Source organism: Amphichorda felina, assembly GCF_050947745.1.
Source record: "Amphichorda felina strain 45539 chromosome Unknown scaffold_7, whole genome shotgun sequence".
Classification (NCBI taxonomy): domain Eukaryota; kingdom Fungi; phylum Ascomycota; class Sordariomycetes; order Hypocreales; family Bionectriaceae; genus Amphichorda; species Amphichorda felina.
This window is the reverse complement of record NW_028145043.1, coordinates 1,105,554-1,132,656: the sequence shown is the minus strand read 5'-3', so window position 1 is coordinate 1,132,656 and position 27,103 is coordinate 1,105,554. Positions and strand designations below refer to the sequence as shown.

The following is a 27,103-nucleotide window of genomic DNA, read 5'->3' as shown; positions in this document are numbered from 1 at the left end:
ACAAGGACGTCTTTGAGTGCTTCGGGCAAAAGAAAAATGAGAGGTCAAGATATCTGCGCCGACGGGCACATGTAAGCGTATCATGCAAGTGCAGACCACAATAACTCTGAGATCGGAAGGGGGTTCTCTTTCGCTCTTCGTTTCTGTCCGTCCCCCATATTCTCGAATTCGATTTGCAGCGGGTAGTAAAAGCCTAGACGATGAGAAATCTAATTTATTCCATCCGAGTCACTAATAATCAATATGAAATGTATTTTTTCGTCAAGGTGGCGTCGGAGACCACGACCCTCGATGAGAGTTGAAATACTCACGTGAATCAAGCTGGGTAACAACTGAAAGCACACAAGTCAGACGGGAGTTGGAGCAAACAATCAATTTAAGGAGACATGGCAGGGTTGGACTGTGTGGCGGAGAAGATGAGCATGATGAGGCTAGACTCTGGCGTTCACCCTTGTTTACTACCCAAGGCGGATTCCGTGAAAATATTTATCGATCGGAAACCATCCGAATTGCATGGGGTTCATGTGCAATTCTCGTAAATTCGAGGTTGTCTAGAGGCCCAGTGCAGGGTAAGTGAGGGACGATGACGAAAAGGTGAGCTCAGCTAAGCCCGAGCTCGGCTATCCGAGCTCCATGATTCTCCATCTGCGACTCTGTTGACATCATCCGAATTCTGCAACCTGCAACCTCCAACTCCACCAGCGCCCACACTTTGGTAAGCTCTTCTCCCCGTTGCCGGTCCTCCGTGAACTTGAATTCTTTTCCTTTCATTCCACTCCTGCAATTGACCTCTCCTGTCTATTCTGCGCTGTGTCAATCTCCTCGGCTAATCACCGCGTCCCTCCGTCTAGCATCGCCAAATTGTCACCATGGCCTCCACGCTCCTCCGAACGACTCCCGCCCTGCGCGCCGGCCTCCGCGCCAGCGTCGCCAAGCCCGCTGCCGCCATGGCCAGCACCACCTTTGTCCGCGGCAAGGCTACTCTGCCTGATCTCTCTTGTAAGCTCTCGCTGCCTCTCCCTCGATCCGAGCTACCGAGCTGACCTGGATGTGTGCTCTCCCCGTAAACAGACGACTATGGCGCGCTCGAGCCCTACATCTCGGGCAAGATCATGGAGCTTCACCACTCCAAGCACCACCAGACCTACGTCAACGGCTTCAACTCGGCCGTCGAGGCCATCGCCGAGGCCAAGGCCAAGGGTGACAGCTCCGCTGCCGCTGCCCAGGCGCCGCTGCTCAACTTCCACGGCGGTGGCCACCTCAACCACTCCCTCTTCTGGGAGAACCTTGCCCCCAACGGCAAGGGCGGTGGCGGTGAGCCCGAGGGCAAGCTGCTGGTAGGCGCACCCTGCTCCACATAACGAAAAGGACCCTTCAAGCTCACACACACAGACTGCCATCAACGAGGACTTTGGCTCCTTCGAGAACCTGAAGAAGCAGGCCAACACTGCCCTCGCCGGCATCCAGGGCTCCGGCTGGGCGTGGCTCGTCAAGGACAAGACCTCGGGCACCCTCGGCCTCGTCACCCGCGCCAACCAGGACCCCGTCACCGGCAACTTCGAGCCCCTCATGGGCATTGACGCCTGGGAGCACGCCTACTACCTGCAGTACGAGAACCGCAAGGCCGAGTACTTCAGTGCCATCTGGGACGTCATCAACTGGGGCACCGTCGCCAAGCGTTTCGAGAAGTAAGGGAGAGGGAGATTTTGTGTGATCTGGTAGCAAATGTTTAGCATGCTGCTGTGTTGTTGTTGTACTATTGTCTAGACTGGTCTGAATCGAAAATAATTGACGGGCCCGCCTTGATCAGCACGGAAACCAGGAGCATCGTTCAAGGGTATTCCTGTATCGTGGTATTGACGTATTGGAGACCGATGGGAACCCCCCCTACTCTGCTGTTTGCTCGATGGTTAAAAACTACTTACGCGAGCAACCCCGTTTTTGGAGACGATTTAAAAAGGATAGATATGGTCTCTAAAAGGTATTGAGATCCTTTCCAGCCTGCAAGATTTTGGCTACTCAGGAAGGAATCTATGCTCTGTCGAAAGCCTGTCTGGCACCTTCCATTATCTCCAAAAACGGCGGTCGCCCTTGTAAGTAGCTACAACAGTCCACGGATTTATATTTGGTACGACTCGTATCAGGCTGTTCCGTCATTAACTACTACCTACTTATATATATGTAATCTAGGAAATTCCTCACCCGAGCTCAACGCCGAAGATCACGAACACATCCACCACCATGGGGCACCTTGACCAGAGAAACAGGTTTGAGGCTCTCCCAGTGGAGATTCACATACTCATCACAGACGCTTGCGACCCCGAGGACGCCTTGAACCTCCTCCGTGCCTCCCCGAATCTCAGACGTGCCATGGGGGCAACCAAGGGCAAGGAACGCTTGCTGGCTTTTGCATACCTGAGATCAAAAATGCCCCAGAACTGGGGCATTGGATTCCGAACTCCTGGTTCGGATATCATCAGAGCAATGGGTATCGTCTCTATCCGCTTGCGCTGCGACCAATACATGGACCATCCGGAAGATCTCCCCCAGGCCGTCGCTCCCTACATCCAAGACATCATGTTCGCAACAGTAAGGGAAGAGATGAAGACAGCCCCATTCCGGTGGAAGCAGCCTCGATTTCTACTCAAGCTTTTCGAATGGGGGGCTCAGGTCGAGGGTTTCGGCTCCCGCTCCATCTCCTTCTGCATCACCAGATCTCATCCTTGGGCTTCTATGCAGGATGAAACATGTAGGTGCGCCAAGACAGACAAGGCAGTCTATTGCTGCCACCTGAAGGGGACAATTCGGCGTGCGCTGGTCCGCTTCGACTCGTGCTGCCACACCTTCTTCCTCGGCGACGCTGTCATGGACGCTGACCTGCGTCTCTGGGAGCGTAAGCACTGCACAGAAGCTGGGCGACTCAGCGGGCCTCGTGCTTACCATGTCACTAGAATCAACTGGGGCTGGGAGTTCTGGGCCATGGCTGCAGCCTCACGTCTCGTCTTCACCCACCACAAAGTTCTCCTCAACTCGGTCGCGCGAGGGTTGGGCCTCTCGTACTCCTTTGAGACCGTGCCCTTCGCCCTTCGGCCTGAGGCTGAATTGCCCAAGGAATTGATAGGCGCCACTGTCGAACATGATGATGACTCTCGCCGAGTTGAGTTTCGAGTATTCGTATTTGCCCGGCGGGCACTCGACATGGAAGACGGCTACTGTCGGTGGCAGACGAGTTGCGGCCTCGATCTGGTCGACAGACTCTGGAACATGTCTCACGCGGAGCTTCGCGACTACACACTCACCAAGTACGACGAATTTGCGGCCAAGCAGAGACCGAAGGCAGACCCCACGGTCCCGAAACCACTTATATGGGACGGAAAACTAATAGGGGACCAACTACCCAAGGAACTATGGGACAAGTGCAAGGACAAAACGCGGATGACCTACACGGCTTGGTACTGGGACATGCTGTGTGATCCTAGTTGGGGATAAACCAGAGTTGCTTGAAGCCTGGATCCATTGACGTTGGAGATGAGAGCCTACATGATCTGGTACTTCACGGAGAGAGCTGGTCAGGGAGAGGGGTCTTTGCATGTTTAATGTACCCAGCTAGCAACCACTGAAGCAAATGTTCCGAGGATAGCCTTTGAGATGTTACATTGTGTCGCGAAAATTAGAATATCAAGGGCAGCGATTTCTAGGTACATGGTAGGAGGATCGGCGCGTGGCAAGCAACGACGATCACGACATGGGGGCTTTCCTCTTCTTGGTGAACTCCCTCGACAGACGATTCTCCCCCAGGCCGTACGGCTGGGCCGCCCCCTGACGCGCCATATCGTTCACCCACTGCTCGTCGCCCTGCAGGCCCGGCTTCACGCCGACCTCCCCCCACTTGGTCCCCAGGTAGTACCAGGCGAGGGCGTTGCCCACGGTGCCGATCTCGTCGCTGACGCCCCTGCGCGCCTCCTGGCTCATCCGGTCGTGCAGGTCCGTGTCGGTGAAGAGCGTGCGCAGGTGCTTGGCCACGGCCTTCCAGTCGCCCGGCTCGACCAGGAACCCGTCGACCCCGTCCTTGACCTGCAGGGGGATGCCTCCCGCGCGGGTCGCGATGACGGGGCGGCCCGCGTGCAGCGCCTCGGAGACTTTGACCTCGAAGCCCTCGCGGGTCGACAGCTGCAGCACCACGTGCGCGTTGGAGATGAGCGTGTTGAGGAGCTGGTCGTTGGGCTCCAGGCGCATCAGGCTGCAGTCGTCGATCAGGTGCGGGTACTGCGTCTCCAGCTGGTGCATGGCCTCGTCGTAGACGATGGATGCGTCTGGGTCGTCGATGGACCCGTTGCCGCAGCTGCGAAGAGTTGGTCAGCCTTTCCCACTCTAGAAGGTAGTATGTGTGCGTGTACACGCATGTCTGTGTCTGTGTGTACTGTTGCTGACTTACATGCAGAGCTGGGGCACGTCCAAGATATTCTCCTCCTCGCACATGCGCCGGAACTCGGCGTACGAGTCGATGACGGTCGGTACGCCTTTCGAGGGGTCGAACCGGGCGACCTGGACAATGTATTTCCCTAGGAGGCAGTCAGCGTCTCATTGACCCATCTCACCCCCTTTTTGTTTTTTGCTGCTCCTCGTGGTGGACTTACGAGCTGGGAAGGCAAGCTCGGTCCTTGAGTCATGTCAGCACACCCATACGTATATATATACTCTTGCGCCAAGTTTTCCAGAGGCGTTGGGGGGGGGGGGGGGGGGGGAAGGGATGATGATGATACGTACATGAGCTGCGCGTGGCACTCCTGGTTGTACATGTTGCCGTAGTAGCCGGCGACCCAGGAGCTCAGGGGCTTGTTGAGGCCGTCGAGCCAGTCGGTCGTGGCAGGCATGTAGGCCACCTTTTCCCGGGGCACGTCGTGGGGCACAAAGTCCGGGATCGGGTGGCTGATGAACATGTCGGCCTGCTGGATGTTCTTCCACAGGTACTGCCAGACGTCATGCTGGGGCGTGTTGGCCGTCGCGCAGAGATCGCTCTTGATCTGGATGTGCGACCGGTATATGACGGGGCGGTCCGGGGTGACCTTCTTGATGAGCGGGATGAGGCCCGGCATTTGGGGATCGTCAATCTGGCAATGTGTGTGAGGTTCTCTGGTTTGGTGAAGCCAATATGAGTTGAAAAATCAAAGGGAAGCTGTGCTTACCACGACAAGATGCGCGCCGCCCTGCTCGGGAGGCTGTAGGGGGCCGCCTTCAGAGAGCCAGTAGCGCTCGGCATTCTCCACGATCCAGTCGACAATAGTGCCCTTTTCCTCATCCGACACCCACACGGCGGGCGGGCTGACGCCCTGGAGGATGTTGTGGACGTTCTTGGTGACCCGGAAGACGCCTGGCCGGGGCTTGGGGACTGCTCCCAAGGTTAGTTGAACTCCAACACAAGCATAGGATGATCGATGGAGAGCCGTCCCCTTTTGACATACCGTACCAGCGCAGGTCTACGCCCGTCAGCCGGGAGAAGCGCACGAGGGCATGCCGCATGAGGGCCACGCCGCCGCCCTGAGGGGTGCTGCTGAAGAAGGCAATCTTGATCTTCCTGGCCCGGAGCTCGTCCGCGTACTTCATCATGCTGGTCCAGGTTGCCGCGCCGCACGTGTCCTTGTGGTTCAGCAGGGTGGTCAGGCGCGCCCTGAAGGAGGCGTCCGTCTCTACGCGGCCCCTGAAGCCGACGTGGAGGAGCGGGACCATGGACGGGCCAAAGTGCCTGAGGGGAGAGTGGCCATCAGCGTCTTGCTCGGAGGTTTATGCATAAGATACCTTGTATATATATATATGTGTATATATGCATGTGTAGTACGTACATGAGGCACTTGCGGGCCATGGAGTCGGCCTGCTCGTCGACGCGCCGCGACTCCCAGAAGCTCGAGGCGGTGATGAAGCGATCGGCGTGCATGACGATGGGGACAATGTCGAGGTCGAGCCAGAGTCGCGAGCACAGGGTCGGGCTGACGGAGGCGAGGCTGACGGGCAGGCCGGCGCCGACAAACTTGATAAAGTTCTTCTCCTCGTACATCCGGATCTGCTCGACAATGTTCTGGGCGATGCGGTCGTGGTCCGAGTCCGTGGACTCGCCCAGGTGGATCTCCTTGATGTAGTAGTCGACGAGGTAGACGGTGTCGTGCGCGGCGATGGCGATGACGACCTTGTCCTTGCCGGTGAAGGTGGCTGCGATGCCCATGTACAGCGTCTGGGAAGCATCATACGGGTCAGAAGAGGGATGTCTAGACAGCGACTTGGTCCCACCGTCCAAGAGAGGACAGCACATACCGTCAGTGTTGGGCCAAAGTAGCTCTTGTCCTCCACCGACTGGCTCATCCGCCTCCTGCGATGGAGGGACTCGCTGGAAGAGAACCTCCTCCCCCCCCGGGGGATGCCCTCTACGTTGGCCATCATTGTCGCGCTCATTGTCGTGCTCGTGAACTCGTCCATGGTCGCGGCCGGTGGATGTTGGCGGTTGACGATGGGGAGTATTCCGTCTTGGCGAGACAAGCTACCACCTAATACGTCAAGGGAATCGTTTCAATAGGGGTCAGTGGGGATAAGATTTGGTGGGATTAAGGTAAGGGAAGCTCTGGTTTCGCAGCAAGGACGGTGCCAGACTCTGGATAAGAGCTATGTGGTGAGGAGGAGGAGATGTGAACAGGAGAAGTCGGAGAACCGGGGGATCAGGGACAACACGGGCGGAATGCCCTTGGCGTCGCCGACAATGACATGCTGCGGGATTTGGGAGAAAAAGTCTTTTAGAGTCTGGTATCAGCTAGCTGAAGCGTCATTCCTCGGGTGTTGACTCTGTCGAGTGGTGATCGAATGACGATGTAAGCCGCCCCTCATTAACGGCCGCCTGGTGCTGGTAGCTTCAACCTTGACAGAGCTCAAGCTTGGATGACGTATGGAGCTGGCCATTCCAGAGGGGATTACCGGACCCATCGAACAGAGGATTGAGCCATGCCGCCAATTCCGGACTGTGATCCGTGGCCGTGGCCGTGGCGTTGTTCCCAACGTTGGGCTTGGTGGTTGGTTGTATTGGTGTATTGGTGTATTGGTGTATTGGTGTATCGGTGGTGACTTGGTTGCTGCTCAGTTTCTCAACCGAATTGAAAGTCTCATTGAAACTCGCACCCTCCGCTCCACACACATTCATCTATAAAGGTGCTAATAATACTAGCCGGCATTCTATAAACAAGAAAAATAAAAATCGCACTAGAGCCGATTGCAGCAATGCATTGGCTCGGAGATGCCGAATGTGAGTGCACGTGTTATTCAGTAGTGGCCCTGATAGAGTTATTGCACTGATGAAATACGAATAGCACCGTCTCATATAGCGCAGTCACTATATACATAGTACCATTGATGGCTCGTAACTCGTATCCAAAAGCCGTGTCCACTGCCACGGTGTCTCACGAGGCCTAGTGACGACAGCATCAAATGGCAGTTGAGGTATCCTACTTCTAGACCCCGCGAACTTGGCAAAGTGTGTTGGGGGGGGGGGAGGGGGGGGGTATCCTCACCTGTCTGTACTACCACCTTCTTTCCAAGGACTGCATTGCACCGACATGAGCTACATACCCGTATTATGTAGTACTGTTTACTTGGCAGATGCACCCCATCATATAATCGATGGATCTCGGCACCCGTTCCGAACAGCTCCCGAGTCCGGACTTGCACACGGAGGCCGACAGCGAGATGCTCGATTGCCTCTTTGGGACTCCGCAGCCGCTTCCTCCGCGCTCCCCGCCCTCGACGGTTCCGTATAGCTTCCTCTTGGACCACGGCAGTCGTTACCCCGGGAATTCCGCCAATGGTGCCTGTAGGCCACAGGTGGTTTTGGATGCCCAGTCTCCAATATGGGTTTCGAATAGATGTGCTGGCAACATGAGGTCGTAGCCCCATAAAGGGCCGTTTGGCCCCTAGCTGGACAACAGATACACTATAATCCTAGAGCCGGTTGATGTCGAAACACTACCATCGCCACCTAGTAACGTATTAGCAAAGCAAATATGCTGGCCAAGACAGCGTCCGCCGCGCTTGCGCTGGCCACCATGGCCAAGGCCCAGGACGCCAACTACTTCATCAGCTTGCAAGTCGATACCGGGGACACCACGCACCGGTACCACCAGAACTAACATGGCACCAGCGGCGACTCCTACTCGCAGACAGGCTTCGACATCAACGGCGATAAGCCCTCGGCCGCGAACCCCCTGGGCAAACCCCCTCTGCCCGGCTGGACGGCCTCGGGCGGCCTCGACTGGGTCGGCTTCATGGTGACCGAGTTCAACGCGTCGCTGACCTACTCGTACAACTTTGCCTTTGGCGGCGCCACCGTCGACGCCGACATCGTGCCCCCCTACGACCCGGCCACCGTTCTCAGCCTCATCGACCAGGTCCAGCTCTTCAGCGACAACCTGGCCGCCAAGCCCGACTACGCGCCCTGGACCCCCGAGAACACCGTCGCTGGCGTGTGGATGGGTGTCAACGACATTGGCAACTCGTGGTATCAGTCCAACTCGACCGACATCAACGCGGCTGTCGTCGCCGTGTACTTTGAGCAGCTCCAGATCCTGTACGACGCGGGCATCCGCCAGTTTGTCCTCCTGAACGCGCCCCGTAAGTGTTCAACCAAACAGCAGTCAACATGTTGCCGTCTGCCGGATTTGAAAACTGACAATGCCTTTTCCTCGCGCGTAGCGATCGACAAGACACCCGCTATGCTGGAGGGCGGCGGGGAGCAGCTCGTCAGCGCCATTGCCGGCTTCAACGAACTCATCGCCACCCACCTCGACGAGTTCACGACGGCTAACACGGGCGTCACGGCCAAGCTCGTCGACACGCACGTGCCATTCAACACGGCCCTCGATAATCCCGCGGAGTACGGGGCCCCAGATGCCACGTGCTATAACGAGGATGGAGTGTCCTGCGTAAGTCCAAGTCCCACGTGGCCCAGCAAGCGGAACGGTAGACGGCCGCTGACTGACTTGCGACTGTAGCTGTGGTTCAACGACTACCATCCCGGTGTTGCCATCCAGAGGCTCGTTGGCGCCCAGGTGGCGCAGGTTTGGGGGAGTGACTTCTTCCAGTGTGTTGACAGCGTGCTGTGCCAGAGCTGAGTTGGCAAACCATACGTAGGTGCGCGCTGGGGATAGCCGTGGTCGCAGACCGGGAGAAGTGAGTGTCATGGCCGTCGTGGAATAAGAAAATATATCGACCGTTGTCTGCCTTCTCGGCCGCTCGCCGTTTCTTGCTGGATTTCCAACTTGATGCTGGTTGAAGTTGTGACATGATCGAGTCCCATACACCCGTTAGCCGCATTTCAGCTCGACAGCCGTGGTTTCTGACTAGAGTCCACGAGTCAGGTTGATCTGGTTTGGCGTTCGCAACCGACGGATTACCCATTGTTGCCTGCATGCATCTAGAGGCGCGTGATCAGCAGTAGTGCCGTCGGTAAATAACGTCCTACGCATGTCTTGCAAGTGCAGATGATGGCGGATGTGCCAAGCCCTCGTGGTACATAGTAGTACCAGCGGGATTGGCTTGACGTTAGTACATGCACCTCTTGCTGTCAATCTCGGCACTTGGCGGTCTACTATCTGGTGATGACCAGGGCCGCCCACTTCAGGGGAGACAACCGCAGTCATCGCAACGGGGGATTGAGCGGATCGTCGGGTATCGCCTCGACTCACCGTATACGGATAATGGCCGACAGGTAGACTGGGCACCCCATGAGGCCATCGTCGAATCGTGAGGCCGAAGACGTCGCTGGCTGCGATGGTGTTGAGATGCTCCGGGGCGCGGCCAGGGTCATTCCTCGGCAGAAATTACCCCAAGTGCAAAGTATTATTAGCCTGTCGTCTCTTTTCGAGTCGATTTCCACGGTCATATCTGCTGCGGGCCATGCTGCGAGACAACAAGTGGAGGTGCGGAGTAATTATACCCAGTAACCCAGATGGATGGACGGTGACGATGGCGGCTCACAACCCATGGCCCCATGCCCACCGCCACCCAGCAGCAGCTCTCAGCCAGTGCTTTCTTCTGTTCGTCTTGACCGCCCCTGCTCAACGCGTCTGGGGCGCACGCAGCTAACGAGGGCCCTCGTGACGACCCGTCCTTTTGGCGCGACGCTGTTGCTTACCCCCCCTGGCCCAGCTGGGGCGCTTTTGGCCACTCGAAGATGCAAATATCGCGTTACAGATGATTCATGGATATCATGACAAATTGCCATGTACCACATGTTTGTGCCATGCATATTCCGACCGCCACCGTGGCGTCTCGAGGCGGTCCTTGGCCCTTTTTGCCTTGAGAGCACGTGGGGCGTCGTTGCTTTCTTTTCTCTTCTTTTCTCTTCACTGTCCGTTTCTTTTAGTATCCTGCAGCCATTCTGGGGGCACTCACACCCCCACGAGCCCCCCAAGAAGCAAGGTTCATTTCACTTGTTTGGCCTGGGGCCCCTAGGGGCTGGCTAACAAACCGAGGACCCATGCAAACCAGTCACATGGCATCGGTAACCAATAGAAACACCACTTGGTCGTATCATGTCGATGGCCCCGGCAATCGCAAGAAAGAGTAAAAAAAGTAACTCGTCTCTTTAGATTCTCTGGAAGTATCTTATTGTTGCATTTCCTTGTCGCGGCAGGCACGGAAGCTGGATACATATCGCGCATGTGTCTGTAATACCACCGCCAAAGATGTGGCGGTCGCAGAGAGACGCTCGGCTTTCGGCATCACGATGCCGGAGGTTCCGTGGCGAGTGGAAAGAGACATCTTGTCTTGCTGGGGCCTTGGAGAGAAGCAGCGGTCGTTTGGTGAAGCAGATTTCGGCGGTGTCCAGGAGTTGCAAGCGGCTCCGTCGTTGGCTTGCCTCCACTCCTTAGTTCACGATGAGACGATGACGGCGGTGTCAAACTTGGGTCTTGGGCATCAACGATTCAACGGGTATTCCTTCGGCCCCGTTCAGGGACCAGTGGCGCCCACCGCCAGCACTAACAAAGCTCGCTCTTCGGGGTTCCCGTCGGGTCGGCCCATGAATCCACCTGGCACGCCGGCGTCACGGTGGCTGACAGTGACGATGGAGGCGCCATGACGGACGTGTGGGTTTTCATTCTGGAGGGACGATTCAGGGTCGCCGAGACAGCGTTACCGCCTTGAGTCTCCATCAGACTTGGCTGCTGGCAAGATGAATCGAATTTCCCAGCGGGGCCGGCTAGTAGTAGTAATAAATCCTGGTGGCAAGCAAGATTTGCGCAAGCTCAGGGTCATGATCGACGAACCTGTTTGCTGGGTCAGCACTCGCATCTTGGCCCCCTTGGCGTAGCCGGTGGTCTGGTAATATCCGTAGCATGGTGCGTAGCGCGACCTGGACTGAGCTACTGGCACAGATACCGACGATGACTTGGGCCCTTGTTGGAGGTATCAGGAGCCCAGGACCTGGGGGGCGTGTCAGGTGCTGAGGTGCTGAGCAGGGAGCATCTCGGTCCACCAACGAGAGGTAGTTGGTGAATCCGAGTCCGCGTCTTCGGGGACTTGGGCATTCGGCGACTCCACGGAGCACGTCCGGGGAATCAATTGCACGGTTCGCACTCGTGGCCCCCAATGATAATGATGACACCACGAGCGGCGGCTGGGTTGGACAGCATTGGCTGTGGGCTGGCGAGCAGCGGATCTTCCCAAGGGCCCAAAGGACGCCGGTGCCTCACCACAAGTGTGGGGATCAAGAAATGTTTCCATTTTTGCCCTATTAAATACCGATGCAATCTTTGCGGGCTGCGAGCTGCGGCCTGTCAAGCGCCCAGCCAGCCCTGTGTCCACCTTGTTAGTGTTGGCGAAGAACCGGTGGCTGTTGCGTCAAGGGCTTATTGCAGATTCTTCATCATGCACCCCTTGGTCCGGGGGACACGCCATGGCAAACTACGTGACATAGTCAGGGAGCCCCATCAACGAGGGGCAGCGCAGAGCGCGAACCAAAGCAGACGCCAGATGACCGGATCATGGTAGATCGGCAGGGCGGCCAAGGGTCGCATGCTGCTGAAGAAGATGGACCAAGCTGCTGGATCCAATCAGCACCGGGGGAATCTGGCGTGTCCTGGGAGTTGTCTGGCAGAGGCGTGGCCGTTCTCAAGGGCCAAGGCCCCTTGAGGCCCTGGGACGAGAGACCAAAGGTGGGTTCGGTGGATTTTGGTGGATTTGGGGGACTTGGGCCCCAGGGCTGCGGACGCAATCCCGCGCCTCCATGCTCCAGGGCCCCAAATGTCAATCATCTTCACCGTTATAACCGCCTATGAACCTGCGGGCAAGTGGATGGCCGTGGACCATGTGGACGGTCGTGGACGGTCGTGGCCATGACGGACAGACGGAGCCCCAAGTTGCCCAAGCTTGCCAAGCTTGCCCATGGGCCCCGTTGAATGCATCGCCAGCGTCGATCTCAAAACTTGTTTGCAAAGAGCCTGGGGCCCACCACCGGTCCCGACGGCCTGACATCTGCGGTGCGTGACGGTTGTTGGAGAGAGATCCCCTTTATTTGCAATTCGACGCGCACACCCACTCCACCGACAGACAAAAAGCCCAGCCCAGCAGCACGTGAGGTGGCAACTTGTTTGAAGATATGGCCCAGCGGCTGGCCCATGCGCCCAGAGGCCATCCGGGTTCTTCAGCCCAGGAGTCCCTTGGCTCCGGTGACATGGGCTCGGCGCTGGAGGGTTGCCTCGTTGCAGACCGTTGAAGACTGTTGCAGCATGTATGTAGAGCCCCCCAACTCCCAGCGCCACAACGTTGTGTGTGCATGACTGCATGTGTGGCCGACTGTCAATCGTATCGACTATTATTCCCGCTTCTCACCCGCCGTCCATTGCCACTGTGTGTCTGTTGTTTTCTCTCGGGCTCGCATGTAGGCCTGTTGACGCAGTATCCGGACAAGTTGGAAAAGCCGTAGACTGCCTCCTTTCGACTGGGTGCTCGGTGTTGGCCCCGGAAGGGAAAGGACTGCGCACGCAGGTGGTGCTGCCATGCCATACTTGCAGAGTCGCAGCAGCAGCAGCAGCAGCACGTCGGCTGTGGTTGGCATTCGTTACCGCGCGTGTGTGAGGGCCTGTCCTGCATCCGTCAATGCATGCACAGTTGCACACCCCCTGGCTGCGACTCCATCTGCGTGCATCTTGCGTCTTGACCGGTTCCTAGATTGGGAAGGCCACGATGGCCATCATTCGCGCATGGGGGATGTCCGGAGTAAAATGTCCCTCATTCGCATCATCGACTTGGGTCGCCAGGCGCGATCAAGGTTCTGTGAGGAGCGGTGGAGCGCCAGGCGAGGCCCTTTGTGGTCAAGAGTCTCAAGACAACGCATCGGTACTCTGCAGCCCCCGTATCCGCATTGCCGGCGTGGTAACATTGTACTATCATATGATGAAAGACGCGCCATCACCTGCTTTTGAGATTCGATAATTTGGGCCACGTGTGAGTGGATCGACAGCCGCGCTGCATGGGATCAACGACGTCGACCAGCAAGCCAGTGTCTCATTCCCGTGCAAGACATATTGAGTCGTTGAGACATCTAGTCAACCACTCATCACTCAGAAGCACTCTAGTCATGCAAAGTCTAGTTGAGCTTAGAGGCCTAGAGCCTTGGGCAAATCTCCAAAAAGACATAGTTTTGAAACAGGAACGCCTCGAGGTCCGTGCCGTCCTCAATCAAATGCCAATTGGCATTTGGCAATGACATGTCTCGTTGCACTGATTCGGTTTCACCCGGATGGTGTCAGGAATTGTGTTGTGCAGAGTCATACAGACGACCCAGCAGGGGGCTGCTGCGGGAAAATGTCCAATGCCGCAGCTGGGTTGGACGCCCGTCGATTTCGATCCTGGTCACATGGCCGCTGCGTATCTGCGAGTGACAACACGTTTGAGTCGGGTTATTCTTACTAACGAGGCGGCGAAACTGTTATTCGTACCTCCGATATTACAACCAGACGGCGAGAGAACGCGCTAGATGGAAGAATGTCTGATTTTAGTAGTAAGTTTGGCCCGGCCTGCCTAACCATGAGGTGGAAGGGTCTGTACGAAAAATAGACCCGAAACTTGGGGTAGCGATAATTATTCCCTGTTCATATTACATGGAGTATTTCCGTGAGCTGCGTCTCGGGAATGGTAGCGAGGGCGGAATGCGGACAGCAATGGGCATCGCAGCAATGCTGGAGCTTGATCAGCTCATCCCTGTTTTAGGAAATGCGTACGAAGTTGGAACACTTCGTCGAAATTCCCCAATTCTCCTCGCCCCCGAAACACCGCCCCAGGGCCTCCCTGCTGGTGCGCGCCCCAGGGCATGGGTTGTGCAAATGGTGGCGACGAGAGCTTCGATGCCGCTTCCATTGGAATGACAGTGGCATGGTGCCAGCCCGGCGGGTTCAATCTTGTCATGGCTCCGTTTCTCCAAGAACTTGGCCTCTTGGCCATGTTGAGGGCATTCCGAGTTCCACTTTGCGCCTCGCCCTAGCTGCTTCACAATCACTGTTGACACCCAGAATCAGACATGTTGCACATACCCTTGCGCAGATGGGCGCAACGACATGTGTCGGGTCATTGAGAGCGGCGGGCGGAGCATTTAAAGTACTCGGGTCAGCAGCTGCTCCCAAGCTGCTCGAGAGTAGGTAGTAGGTAGTGATGAGCATTTTGCCTGCCCAGATCGCACGACAAACTAGGCAGCAGTATAAAGGCAAGGAGGGGCATGCGGTGTTTTTGCCACGTGGGAAATGAAGACGTTCTGGCTAGTGCCGTGCCGTAGTTTCGCCTGCATTTCCTCTACAGAGTCAATACATTCGTATTGCGGACCGATCCGTCTCCTACGAGTACTCGAGTCCGTAGACCGACCTGAGACTGAACATCCAAGACAAGGGCCGGCTCAAACGAGCTCACCGAGGTAGATTTTTTTTTTTTCATGTCACAAGGTGTCACCGAGAGCCACCAAGGTCCGGGTGAAGCTTTCCTCTCGGTATCCGCAAAGTGTCCGTGAAGTGTCCGTGAATGTCCATAGATGTCCGTGGTAGTCGTCTCCCCCGCACGTCCGTAGTCAGCAGTGCCCCCGACTGTGCTAATATTATTATTATTAGAGCTTTCCCCAGTCTCAGCCGTGCGGGCGTCTGTCTGGGTGATCGATTTGGGGACCCGCAAACGGCAAGATTTTAGAGAATCTCATCGCCGTTCGCCATAATAAACCGCCCAATCGCCTAGCCGCTCGACCGCTCGACCGCTCGACCGCTAGATGTGCCGCCTGTGCCTCAGACTACAGATGGAGATCCGGGCAGACCGGCTCCTAGTTTTGGCATCGCGGTGGCGGGCAAGCATCTTTCTCGTGTTCCTGCAGCGGGCGAGCCGCCTGTGAGCGAGCCGTGCCTGAGTGAGCCAAGTCCGACCGAGTCAACGGCGTCGACTGGATACTTGCGACGAGGGAAGCGCAGAGCTGAGAGAAGCCGCTTGGCTCATGTGTTGCTGTGATCTGAGACGAGTACTAGTTGGGTAGACTGGAGAAACAAAGGAAGGTTTTTTGTTTTTGCTGGCGCTTGTGTCTGCTTGAACAGGCCAACCTGACCTGAACTGCCCACGGCAGGAACGTATTCAGGTATCGGGGTCCCTCTGTAAGACCTCACGCCCCGACAGACCAAACCCTGCACGGCTAGTTAGGTACGTATCTAGCCCATGCAATGTTCGTCAATCGGGCACAGACACAGTCCATGACTGTTAGACACGCCCTCCCCTTCCCCCCCTGCTCGTCCCCTCAAGGTCCCCGGAACCCAGGGGTGTGGCCGAACGTTGCCCTGGCCCCTCTGCGAGTGCGAGACCACGACACCAGGCCCGGGGGGGTGTGAGGGCCCTGGTGGGCTGTTCCCCGTGTATCTGTGCGTGCTCGACACCTGATCCCTCGCCCGCACACCACGACTCACCCGTGGGCCTTTGAGTCCGTACGGCGAATCGGACGGGTGCGAAGTACGTATCTGGAGACACTCGGCATGAAACTTTTCTCTCATGGGGGAAATCCCTGGGTCCCTGGGGGACCCGCCTGACAGACGGCAGGCTGTTCTACATGGTACATCGTGCATGGGAACTGGGAGGCTTCCAGTTTTTAAATACAGACGTCACCTCCCACCATTCCTCCACCCTGCGTGCCATGTCCTGAGGCTCTGCTTTTGGCATTATCATTAAAGCTTCCTGTCGATTCTCCATAATACCCTTCTGGGCTCTTACAACACCTCGACCTTTCGTCAACCTACAGTTGGGACGCCATCTCCCACCAACCTCCATCCGGCCTGTCAACCCACACCCCTCCACACAATGTGCAACTACATCTACGTTCGTCACCCTCAGAGTGTACCAGCACGGGAAACCGGAGACCATGGAACGTCGGCTGACTTATAGCCCGTTGAACAGAAAGAGCTGAGCTGTCAGCATCATTACCACCTCGTTGAGTCGTGGTGCCCGAAGTACATCGAGACTCAGAAGCGATGTCCCCCAACAATCGTCAGCAAGCAGTACTGGTGAGTTTCCTCCAAAGCACCATTTTACTATATGGAGCTCCTAGCTGACCGTCTTTCGCAGGGGCGATGATATCTGCGGTATGTCTTAATATCTGCTTCCAGGCGCAACATCCGACAGCGAGAAATGTATACTGACTCGGTTAAAGCTGCGTGCCGTGAACGACAACAACCCAGCAATCACCCCTGGGCCAAGCTCATCAAGCGACCATCATCTCCTCGCCTACCAACACATCCATCCTACTCATCCCCTCACCAGATCTCAGCGCGGTAACGACGCCACCGAAACGCCACTCGCGTTCCAGCATGCGGACTACGACGAGTCATCTTTTCTACACCGAGCAGCATGCTCATACCGGCACACTCACACCGGCACACCCCAGACTATTTGTTATTTCGGCGCCAACAGCAGCAGCATCTTCATCACTGGCGAAATCAGGATCACTCAAAACGGACAAATATTAAGACATGAATTTTTGAAAAGGTGCAAGCCTTGCTTGTACTTTTTTTTTCCTTCTGGATTTTTCTTTTTTTCTGCGCGGGGGGGGATTTGAATTTACATTGGAACACGGGAGGATAATATGGAACACGGGAGGGAAACCGGCGCAAAGGCCTCTCTAACTGGTTTTTATTTTACTCTGGGGGAAACCGGTGTTAGTCGGCGAATCCTTCAGAACATTTAGCATTTGGATTCACCTTCCCAGACGGGGATCGGGCGCAGGCAGATGACCCGGAGCGTCTGCGAGGGGAACATCTATCGATTGGGGGCATTGCTTGGGCATTATTATCAGCGACCACTACTTCCTGTTACTACTACTATTACTACTACCACTAGAACACAACAATCTCCGGAGATACACAAATGGAAACACCATGGTAATACATCAACGCACGACCCGGGCCAGTCTTTCTAGATCTGGGCACCGCTGCTGAACTAGGCAAACATCCATCCCGCGCTCCTGAAATCTCCCCTCCCCCACGCGCGGATTGTTTGCCAATTGCTTTCTCCCCTCCAACCCCATGACCTCCAACCAAAGCCTTCCACACCTCGCGTGGGGAGGCTGTCAGCGTGGGGCCCGAGACATCTGGTCGGGTCGCAAGAGGCGGGCCTCTTATTGCCTCCGGGCTAGCTTGCGAGTTGCCCACCACCACCACCATCACCATCACAACCACAACCACGCAACCACGACCACGACCACCACCCAGAAGGGCGCCCAGCCACCCGTAGCCGTTGGGCTCGGCAACCTTCACCACACCGTCATGGGGGAGGCCAGCGCGGCGATGGAACCATACTAGGTATGCAGCTTGATGATGCTTCCCGGGCGGGAGGTGCGGAATGGTCTTCGCGGGTAGGTGTCGAAGGGCCGGAGCTGGAGGCCTGGAGGAGCCCAGCTGAAGAGACAGCTCACAGGGCGGATGCGATTGCTGCCCAGCGGTCTGTGCCCACTGGAGGCACCCAGCAAAGACCCGGACCGTTCAGAGGGGCCCCGTTGTGCACACGCACTTACACGCCGATCCCATCGTCCCGCACCTCGTGTTGCACTGATGATCAGCTACGCCTCCAACGTCGGCCGCCATGTGGCGTGTGACTGGCGCTCCTGCGAGGCCCAAATGGGCCTTGACATGCCCCAAGGCGATTCATCCATCAATGATTATCCCCGCGACCCTGCCTCACGGGTAGCGCAGTCACTATTCGTAAGGGGGTGCTGCTACTGGGCCTGGCCTGGCAGGCATTGGATGTAATCAATCGGCCGCTGCCCGCTGCCTGCGTGCACGGGCAATTGGGTGCTACACCATCACAGCCTGTGTAATCCCGTACTTCTCCGAACCTGGCCTTGACTAATAATACCCTCCGCAGGAAACGCGCCGTCCCGTGCGTTATTAGTCGCTCCAGATTCCAGAATCCGGGGCAATTGTCAAGCCGCGCGGCGCAATCCCGTGGGCCCCCTACCAGCGGCAATTCCCCCAACCATTACCAATCCTACCCCCAAGAATTCCGCGGCCCCAAGCGCGCACACTTCACGTTTGACGCAGCAGCTATGCCATGTAAACGGGCTCTGCGCGCCTGGAGAACTGGTGTGCGATCAAGATCCAAAGAACAGAACAACGCGCACGCTGCGTCACACCAGCCATGGAGAGTTTTCTGTTTGGGGGTTTCAAGTCCCCCAGGTCCACATGATGAACGGGATGAGAGGACCGTAACGGGGTTTAACCGTCGCTTTTTATGGATCTGCTTGAACCCGCCGGTTTGGAACCGCTCTGGGGAGCGATTGATGAGTCACGGAGGGGGTATTCCGAGCGGTTTTCTATCATTTACGACATATGCATACACGTACGAATACGCGCAGGGAGACTCACTCAAAAAAAAAAAAATTAATTGGTGGCTCGTCTTTCCTCTTCCACTTGTTACTTGGCAAGATAAGAGATTCGATGATGAAATGAACTTCAGTCCCCACGGCTCTTGGCATCGCAGTAGGCGAGAAGAGAGGCAACAACGCTTAGGTATGCTAGATTAGCTAGCTACTTGTAGAGTAGAGTACGTGAGAATAGCGACTCCCGAGAAATCGGGTAGCCCGGTGGGGTGTCTGGAAGTAGACATGAGAATATGCGACATGGTAACATGCGAGAGGTTGTAAGGGAGGGGGGCAGCAGCGGTGGTTGGACGTGCTGAATTGGACTGGACGTTATCAAGTTGTGGAACCCCTGGGATAGCGAGATGCCGGGGTCTCTATCAAAGCCGTCTTTGATAAGCCCGGACTTTTTTTACGACTTCTACGAGAGACTGGCTGCTGATAACCTGATAGCGCGGTATCTCGAGTTCTTACTGATATCTAGGCGAAGTTGCGAACATTGGAGATGCTCGATTCTCGCTCAGGTCGGGCTCAGGATCTTCAGCAAGGGTCATGTTGACGGGGAGGCACACCGACGCCCCCGGGGCCAAGGGTTCCACGCGTTCACGCCGGCGGTCAAAGCCCCCCGAAGCCATTCGGACGTTGGATGACGATCAGATGATTTCACCGCAATGCGTGCAGGAGAAGAATCGCTGGCTTTCAATACCGGTGCCGTCTGGGTTCAATAAGAGCCAGCATGTGGCCGGCGCGTCCTCTTTCCGAGTAAACGTTCAACTGTTCATTCCAACAGTCTTGGTAAGATTAGTGCAACGGCAGGGGAGGGAACTCGTTGTTGACTTACTCGTATTGAACTCTGCATCCGATAACGGGCGCTCGCCTTACTGCGGTTTCAGTAATTCTACGAGTATTTGTACCGTACGTGGCACCTCGGTCTGTCTTCGGCAGGAGCCTGGGCTCTGGGCAAGGGGCCCCGGGGAAATCTTCATGTGCGGGCGATCGGGGAGAACCTGAAAGAAGTAATCGGCGATATAGGCTATATACAGTTGCCCAGCGATGCCGCAGCTGTCGGTCCGAGAAAATCGGGAAGCAGGGCGCACGATTTTAGTATGGAATGATAATATGAATGGAGTCTCAAGTTGTCATTACACCCACACTCGGAGAATTTCCTGGGCTGCCAGCCTGACAGATGTCACGGGATGCATGGCGTGTGACGTGCGCAAGTTCATAAACTCCACGTTCCTGGGGGATCCGGGCCGTGGCGTCTAGGGCCGTAATAGCGCCCAGTGGCAGCAGATCAGCACCGTGATGGCGGTACATGGCATGAATTGAGCTTCCATTGCGAATGCTACGTTGTTGGTGGTGGTGGTAATGGACTTGTCCCAAATCTCGATTTCTGGACGCTACCTACATGTGTATGGATGCCTATGCACGAGTATAACCCACAGGCCCTGACAGCTGTCGCGCTTATTGTGGCTGCGGTTGCAGCCGCAGCTGTGTCTCATTGGGCAATAGAGATTATCGAACGGTGGGTGCCTGGTGTTGGTGTTTCGGCTAGGTGTGTGTTCCATGGTGTGTTGGGACATCCGTCACAGTTTCGCAACCCTCACGAGCTTTAGTTTCTTTGAGCCATGGCCATCGTGGGGCACAGTCGAGATTCAATTGATTCAATAGACGAGAGCACAGACATCGACAACGACAATGGCACCTGTGTGGCCACGGCAGAGAGGGTTTAGTTTGCGAGAGGCATCCCTTGCCAGGTTGCCAGGTTCAATGGCCAACACTCAACTGTGAATTGCCCAAAGTGGAAATTCCAAGATTCTGTTTCGTAGACGCATGCACCCCGTCTATTGCATCCGTCCAACCGCCAGCATGCTAAGCGCGGCCGCTTCCGCCTCACTGCCCACGGCCTCACACCATCATCTAGCCGCCGTTGCATGTGCATAGTACCTTAATGCCCTCCACCCCGAATGCAGCAACCGACAAACCAGACCGCTCGGTTCCACTGACAACCACCAGAATGCCCAACTACCGGCATGAGTGCTCTCCGACTCGCATATGTATGAGTGCGGGCGCCGTTAAACCCTTCTTCCCGACTCCCGGGTCTCATCTGGTGGAGGGTGGCCGAGTCTACGAGACCCAATGCTTCCTCCAACTGGCGGCCTTGAGCTGTTGGCCGTGCGCGTCTCACCCAGTCAGCCTTGCGCACGGCGGTGCCCGGTGGCAAACAACTGAGACACTCTGACGACCTGGCAGGCAGGACGCAGAGACCCAGGCAGTCTGTCGACTTTGTTGGCCCTGTTGCCGATTGATGCTGCACCACGCCCCCCTCGGGGATCCACTCACCCGCATCGGCCTCCAGGCATGTGACCTGCAGCCTGCTCACTCCTCCAACTATCACATTCTCGTCACATTTAACATTTTTCGTGTGTCCATGCCTTGCATCTGGGGTGATTGCCTCGCGTAAATGACCTAGATCCGGCACCTTGGGAGTTGTAACCAGTGGTCGTGGAAACCTGCTGGCTCTGGAATACTAGACGGCAACTCTAGGCAGCAGTCAGGACAATAATAGCTTGTACTCCGCAGTCTAAGTACATTCTTATAAAGGCGACCAGTCTATCAGCACCAACAAAAGTCCAAAAAGATTCGGACATTGGCAAATTTGAAAGTTCCGTACGCCTTCGCACAGACCAAATGTTGGTAAGCTTGGTAACTTGGCAGTGCCAGAGACCAGGGGTCCAGAGTCCAGACTCGGGGTTTGAAATTATGGAGTTGCGAAATATAATACTCCGAACCCTCATCATCGCCAAGCAACGATCCCGTTAGCCCGCGGAAAGGCCCGGCGGGAAGACATATCATGAAGCCATGTCTCGTATTGGCAGGGGTTGTGGCATCTCCAACGGCAAGCAGTCGCGGCGGTTGTTGGCTCGGACTCGTACGATCGTGGGGCATCAGAGCTGCTCTTGTTGGGCGTGCACGCGAATCCCCAACGGGCAGGCAGAAGATAGGGGATCGGAGATCACCGCCGCCTTGCCGGAGCACTTGGGACCACTCGTACAACATCCGCCTCAAGATCTCCAGCGGTGTTCTTTTATCAAGTGATAGGGGGCGTGAAGCAAAAACTACAGCGTGACCGTCACAATCACAAGAGGTTAGGCGAGAATATCTCCTATTGATACACTTCCCGGGGGATGTTCCAGATAAGCTTAAGATGTGCTGATGGGCTAAGCCAACAAGCTTGATATCATACACGACGCGGCTAGGATTCTCCCTCTCAGCACCGCCGCCTACAACGATGGGGACGCGTTGGGAGTGCTCAGAGATGTACATCTCGATTAGGCGGCGCATGCTGAATGACAAATGCTACACTTCAACACGACCAACAGTCCAAAGAATCAAAACCCTGGACGCAGTCATGGCAGATATTTTGACATCGATGCGATGTACACTTTGTATGAACAGACCCGCTGCGAATACCATCGGGGACACTCGGAGAAGTACCCCCGTCTTCACGGGCATAGAGAGACGTGAATGGACAATTAAGCGCCGGCGAGGCACATCTCGATGGTCAATCACGGTCAGTGGCTTGCATCCGCCAATAGTCGCCTCGACCACCGACCCGAGAGCCTGGTTCAATTGTGGCTTAGGTCTCACTGGAGGTGGAGGACCGTTTGATGTCAAAGGCAATCTAGATGCACTCCGCTTTTTCTGGAAGACGTCCCTTCGTGTTATACTGGCGATCCCTTGCCAAGGGAGTTGATGCATCTGTACGACGGAGCTGCCTCGGCCAGGTACTATAGGCCGTCAAGTACTCAAAGGATCTTGTGTGTTCACAGAGGGGCGCATAACAGCCGAGGCTGCAGTCCATATTCCATGGTGGCTAGTTTCCAGAGGGAGAACACGACCTATCACATCCGCTTCTTTTCCCCAACGCTGGCAGTTTCCTCGCCAGCGATTATAGCACCATCGCCAAGAACTCGTTCCGTAGCCCTGACGTGCGCTAGGAGAAAGGGATAAGCGAGATCGCAGATCAACGTGGTCCCTATGATGATGATCGAGAGGGGATGGAAGATGAAGCCATGGGGCTCGGGCCAGTACCACCACAGGAGCGCGCATGTCACTGGCAGTCCCATCTGCGTACCGACAAATCGGCAGAACCTGCAGCAACAATCAAACGGTCAGCCAGAGCGCGTCTTGTGAACAGACAGTGACTTGATGAAGCCACTGGGGAAGTCGCCCAGCTTTCCCGTTTGGGAAACGTGAGCAACGCAATGAACCCGGTTCCGGAATTCTAGAAGCCAGGACTGCATTGATATGTGATCATTGAGAGAGGGAGTGAGTGAATCAAGCACGCGGTCGTCGCGTGGAGGGCCGCATGGCAAAGCCCAGAGCACAGTGTAATACACACGTTGGCCAGGTTGCTCCCAGTTACCACACACCCCCCTTCTCTTCCCGATAGATGCATCGATGAAGCCTGGCTTCCAGGCCGTGAATGACCCAAGGAACAAGCAACTCACCAGATTGCATAGCTCTGCCCACCCGAGTGCCCACGCTGCACCACCATGGCCAGCGCGCCCACGCTGAAGAGCATCTGGGCCACGCCGGCCGTCCACCAGCTCAGCTCGGTCGTGTCGCGCGCCTCGCGGCCCTTCCACGTCTTGCCCCATTTGATGCCGTGGCCGCGGTGCGGCTCCGCGAGCCACCACCACGCGAACAGGCCGTTGGCCGCGACGCCCAGCGCGAACGCCAGGCCCAGGATGCGGACCGCGTTGCGCGCCACGAGGGGCTGCGCCTCGAAGGAGTGGCGCGCGGTGCGCAGCGTCGCGTACAGCACCGGCACGTCGAGGAGCAGCCAGGCGGCGAAGCCCGCGAGCTCGAGGGCCGAGTCTGCCACGTAGAGCGCCCAGACGACTTCCCAGGCGAGGTTGAGACCGAGGGGGATGAGCGGCACCGGGGTGGCTTTGGTGGCGAGCGAGCGACGGGCCATGAGAATGTAGGCGGCGAGCCAGAAGAAGACACCGGAGCCCAGGCAGGCGGTCGAGGCGGGAATGAGCCATGCCGGGGCGGTGGAGGGTGGGACGTCAGAGGAGCCCATGACTAGGTGTGCTCATGTATGTTTGAAGCCAGATGGTCAAGTAATGGTGGGAGGGTCGCTGGGCGGTGATGCCTTGGTGAGGTTGTGGTGATGGGACACAGGTAAGTTGTAATTGCTTATTCTGTGGTTGAAATCTGGGGAAGATCTGATGGCGCGCGGAGTTTCAAGCCCCCGCCTCACTCGCCACATGGAATGGGCTGATCTTTTATCATTTCTACGGCACTGTCCTGCATAAGCTATGATCCTTCGGCAAGGTCATGTAAGACCCAAGTTAAGATGTCTCCATAACCTCGGCATGCAAACTTACAAGGCAAAATACTGTTTTTTATTTAAGAGCATACCGGATGGGTCAATGTGTGCTCCATTGTACTGTCATTTAAGTTGTCAGTTAGTGCGGAGTTCTCAGCTATCAAGTTTATCGTTTCCGCACAATAGACGACGTTTTGAGCACAACACCCTAGACATATCGTTGATGAAAAGAAAAAGGAAAGATTGCAGGGCTTGCCTTAAACTAGCTGTGAGATTAGTCGAAAAAAAATTCTTTATAGAGGGAGATATCTATTCTTTCTTTCCACAATCACCATAATATGCTCCCCTCGGTATCTCCTGTGCTCTCACCCTCGTCCTCCCAAATCTCGTTATGGCGGAGATACTTTGGTACCATCTGGGCGAGAAGGTTGGGACCCATTGCCAAGCCCTTTAATGACTTTTCAAGTAATTCCGGAGGACAGGTCGTAATGATCTGACGAACGAGCGTTGAGCTTGGAGCGTTGAGCGGCTTTTTCGATATATCCGCAGGAACAAAGCGAACTATGCCCCGGGCCCGGAACCTAGGACGGCAGACCCAAGCGGCCTTGATCTTTTCAGAAGATGTCTTGAATCCCTTTTCAATTTCTGGGAATACTCTGTTAGCAAGTATCCCTCCCGTCCCAGGTCGCGATTGACTAACCTTGGCGCGGCTTCCCACGCATCCTCGCCTGGATCTGCCTTCGCAGCCGCTCTGGATCAAAGTGAGGCTTCTCCCACACCGTGCAGGAGGAGAGCTGAGATAGGTGATCCGCGTACCGGAAGTTTACCGCACGTGATATGTCGCTCGTGATAATATCGGTGCAGCCCCAGCGGGCCGCGTCGGGGACACGTATGGTATTCACCCAGTCCGGGCCACCAAGGAGCATGAACTTGACTTCCACGCTGTTGGCCCTGAAACACTCGACGAGTCTTCCCTTGAATATTGCCCAGTCGCTCTGGGAGCGGTCAAACAGCCAGATCCGATCCTTTGGGATGCCTGAGGTCTGCCACAGCTCGATCCTCTGCTCGCGGGGCAGGACCAGGGCCTTCTTCTCGCTGCGTGTCTTGTGAGCCAGATGTTTCTCATCTATAGGGATTACAATTGCTGCTGTAATTTGCAAGTCGTCGCCGGCGTTGAGGAAGACATGTTTGAGGAGTTCCAGGTGGCCCCTGTGCGGGGGATTGAAGCAACCTGGATAGATAAGGATGCGGTTCACGCCGCGGGGGTGGAGTAGTGGGGGATCCTTTGAGCGGCCATTGTTGAAAGGACGGCGCTCGGGATCGTTGGGGGGGCCGCCTTCGAAGTAGCACAACTCGACAAATTCTCCTAGACGGAGCATCCTGGTCTCCTGGAAGGGCGTACCCTGTGAGGGGGGCATGTTCTGGCAGAGTCCACGGAAATTGTGAGTGCCTAAGAGGATTTTACGATCTTTTCAGGATTATTGTTGGAGATGTCAGAATTCTTATCAGAAAAGAAAATAAGGGAAAGGCTCATGTTTATACTTGGCACTGTAAGTTTTGGCTGGTGGCTGCAGTGCGGCAGCTGGCAGGAACTGCCATCAGACGTCAGGTGATCCCAACGTTTGTGCTGCTACCTAAACAACTGAATCCATTTGGAGGCTTCATCTAAGTTCAGGATGATCAAGCCAAGAGTGAATTGATACTGACTCCACAGCCTGGAGGACTTACGGTCCTCAAATCACTAAGGCCTGGCTGCTGCTACTATAGATAGTTTCCGGAACTTGACCTGTGGCACAGTGGATGAAGAGATCAATCAGTATGAACTTTTGCTAGTGGACAACTTATTGGTTTGAACGTGGTTGTGATAAACTAGGTACCTCAATAGTCACACCCGACAGATCTTGCTGTCCAAATCCGTTTTTAGCGTGGAGCCTGAGCTATTGTGCTTTACTTTGAGCTCACAGCAATGAGGTGGTGGCCCGGACATTGGCAGAATGTGTCATGCAGGCGCGCCAGCTAGTGCTCACCGAGGGAAAAGGTGTACAACTACATAACCTTGGGGACTTCAGCACCAACAATAGCATGGTGACGCAAGCGTAAGTCTTCTTTGAAGTTAGGTTCAGAAGAATAAATTCAGCACGAGCCCTATTCTTCATGGGTAATATAGAGCGACGCCGCAAACGAGATGAGTGTCGAGTGAAGCTGGCCTAGCATACTAGTACGTTAGATCTATATTATATCACATAAGTACGCTAATAAACATAGGTAATCCGCTAGGGATTAAAATAAATCCTTCTGATGTTCTTCTTACTTCTCGAGCGACGGATCTATACTCGTGGTAACCCGTCCGAGATAAAGAGGAGCTGTTCTCTCCGGTCTTCTCTAAGATATCTGCTAAAGGTCTAAGTGCCCATTCGGTCGGCACTTTTTAACTCTTATATAGCGAGGTTGGATTAGTATTTGAAGCTGCATTACCACGTGATAAAGAGATAGCCCCAGAGAGCATTATGCTAGTAAGTAGACTCTATTTCTATCGGAATTTTAGGTACAGCACGCTGACGTGGCGCTGTTTGTTACGGTTGCGCTGAACTTTGGGTTCGAGGGCCGTGCCATCTGGTGATGGATGGGTGAGAATGGGACAGGCATTGGATATAATGGCACGGTGTATTTTTTATGCATTTCTGTTTGCACTCGTCCGGTTTTGGTTTTTATAGTGGCATTAGGTGTAACGTTATTGGTCAAAGTTGAAAATTGCACGATTGTGCAGTTGCATCAGTGAAGATCGTGACCTTTTGAGGCCTCCATCCAACCCATGTTGCCACCCACAATCGTGCGCTCTCAGCTAGTCCAAAAGTTCAGTTGCG

The 27,103-nt window shown here is 55.7% G+C and overlaps 5 protein-coding genes across 5 annotated transcripts; 3 read left to right on the top strand and 2 right to left on the bottom strand.

Moving 5' to 3' along the window:
• Positions 1–869: 869 nt before the first annotated feature.
• SOD2_2 (superoxide dismutase sodB) lies at positions 870–1,692 on the top strand (the record flags this gene model as incomplete). The annotated part of the gene is made up of 3 exons (XM_083196529.1): positions 870–999; positions 1,072–1,337; positions 1,393–1,692. The coding sequence occupies 3 exons, from the start codon at positions 870–872 to the stop codon at positions 1,690–1,692; spliced, it is 696 nt and encodes a 231-aa protein (XP_083047737.1).
• A 549-nt stretch (positions 1,693–2,241) lies between these two features.
• Positions 2,242–3,489, top strand: ACO1O0_007154 (uncharacterized protein; the record flags this gene model as incomplete). The annotated part of the gene is made up of 1 exon (XM_083196528.1): positions 2,242–3,489. One exon carries the CDS (start codon positions 2,242–2,244, stop codon positions 3,487–3,489), a length of 1,248 nt encoding a protein of 415 aa, XP_083047736.1.
• A 249-nt stretch (positions 3,490–3,738) lies between these two features.
• On the bottom strand, positions 3,739–6,468 carry ACO1O0_007153 (uncharacterized protein; the record flags this gene model as incomplete). Its single annotated transcript, XM_083196527.1, has 8 exons — positions 3,739–4,342; positions 4,436–4,562; positions 4,638–4,660; positions 4,768–5,111; positions 5,187–5,389; positions 5,463–5,743; positions 5,841–6,226; positions 6,307–6,468. The coding sequence occupies 8 exons, from the start codon at positions 6,466–6,468 to the stop codon at positions 3,739–3,741; spliced, it is 2,130 nt and encodes a 709-aa protein (XP_083047735.1).
• A 1,568-nt stretch (positions 6,469–8,036) lies between these two features.
• Positions 8,037–9,143, top strand: AES1 (SGNH/GDSL hydrolase family protein; the record flags this gene model as incomplete). The annotated part of the gene is made up of 4 exons (XM_083196526.1): positions 8,037–8,146; positions 8,174–8,643; positions 8,725–8,954; positions 9,024–9,143. The coding sequence occupies 4 exons, from the start codon at positions 8,037–8,039 to the stop codon at positions 9,141–9,143; spliced, it is 930 nt and encodes a 309-aa protein (XP_083047734.1).
• Positions 9,144–23,408: 14,265 nt separating this feature from the next.
• Positions 23,409–25,657, bottom strand: ACO1O0_007151 (uncharacterized protein; the record flags this gene model as incomplete). Its single annotated transcript, XM_083196525.1, has 3 exons — positions 23,409–23,992; positions 24,609–24,884; positions 24,940–25,657. The coding sequence occupies 3 exons, from the start codon at positions 25,655–25,657 to the stop codon at positions 23,409–23,411; spliced, it is 1,578 nt and encodes a 525-aa protein (XP_083047733.1).
• Positions 25,658–27,103: the final 1,446 nt, after the last annotated feature.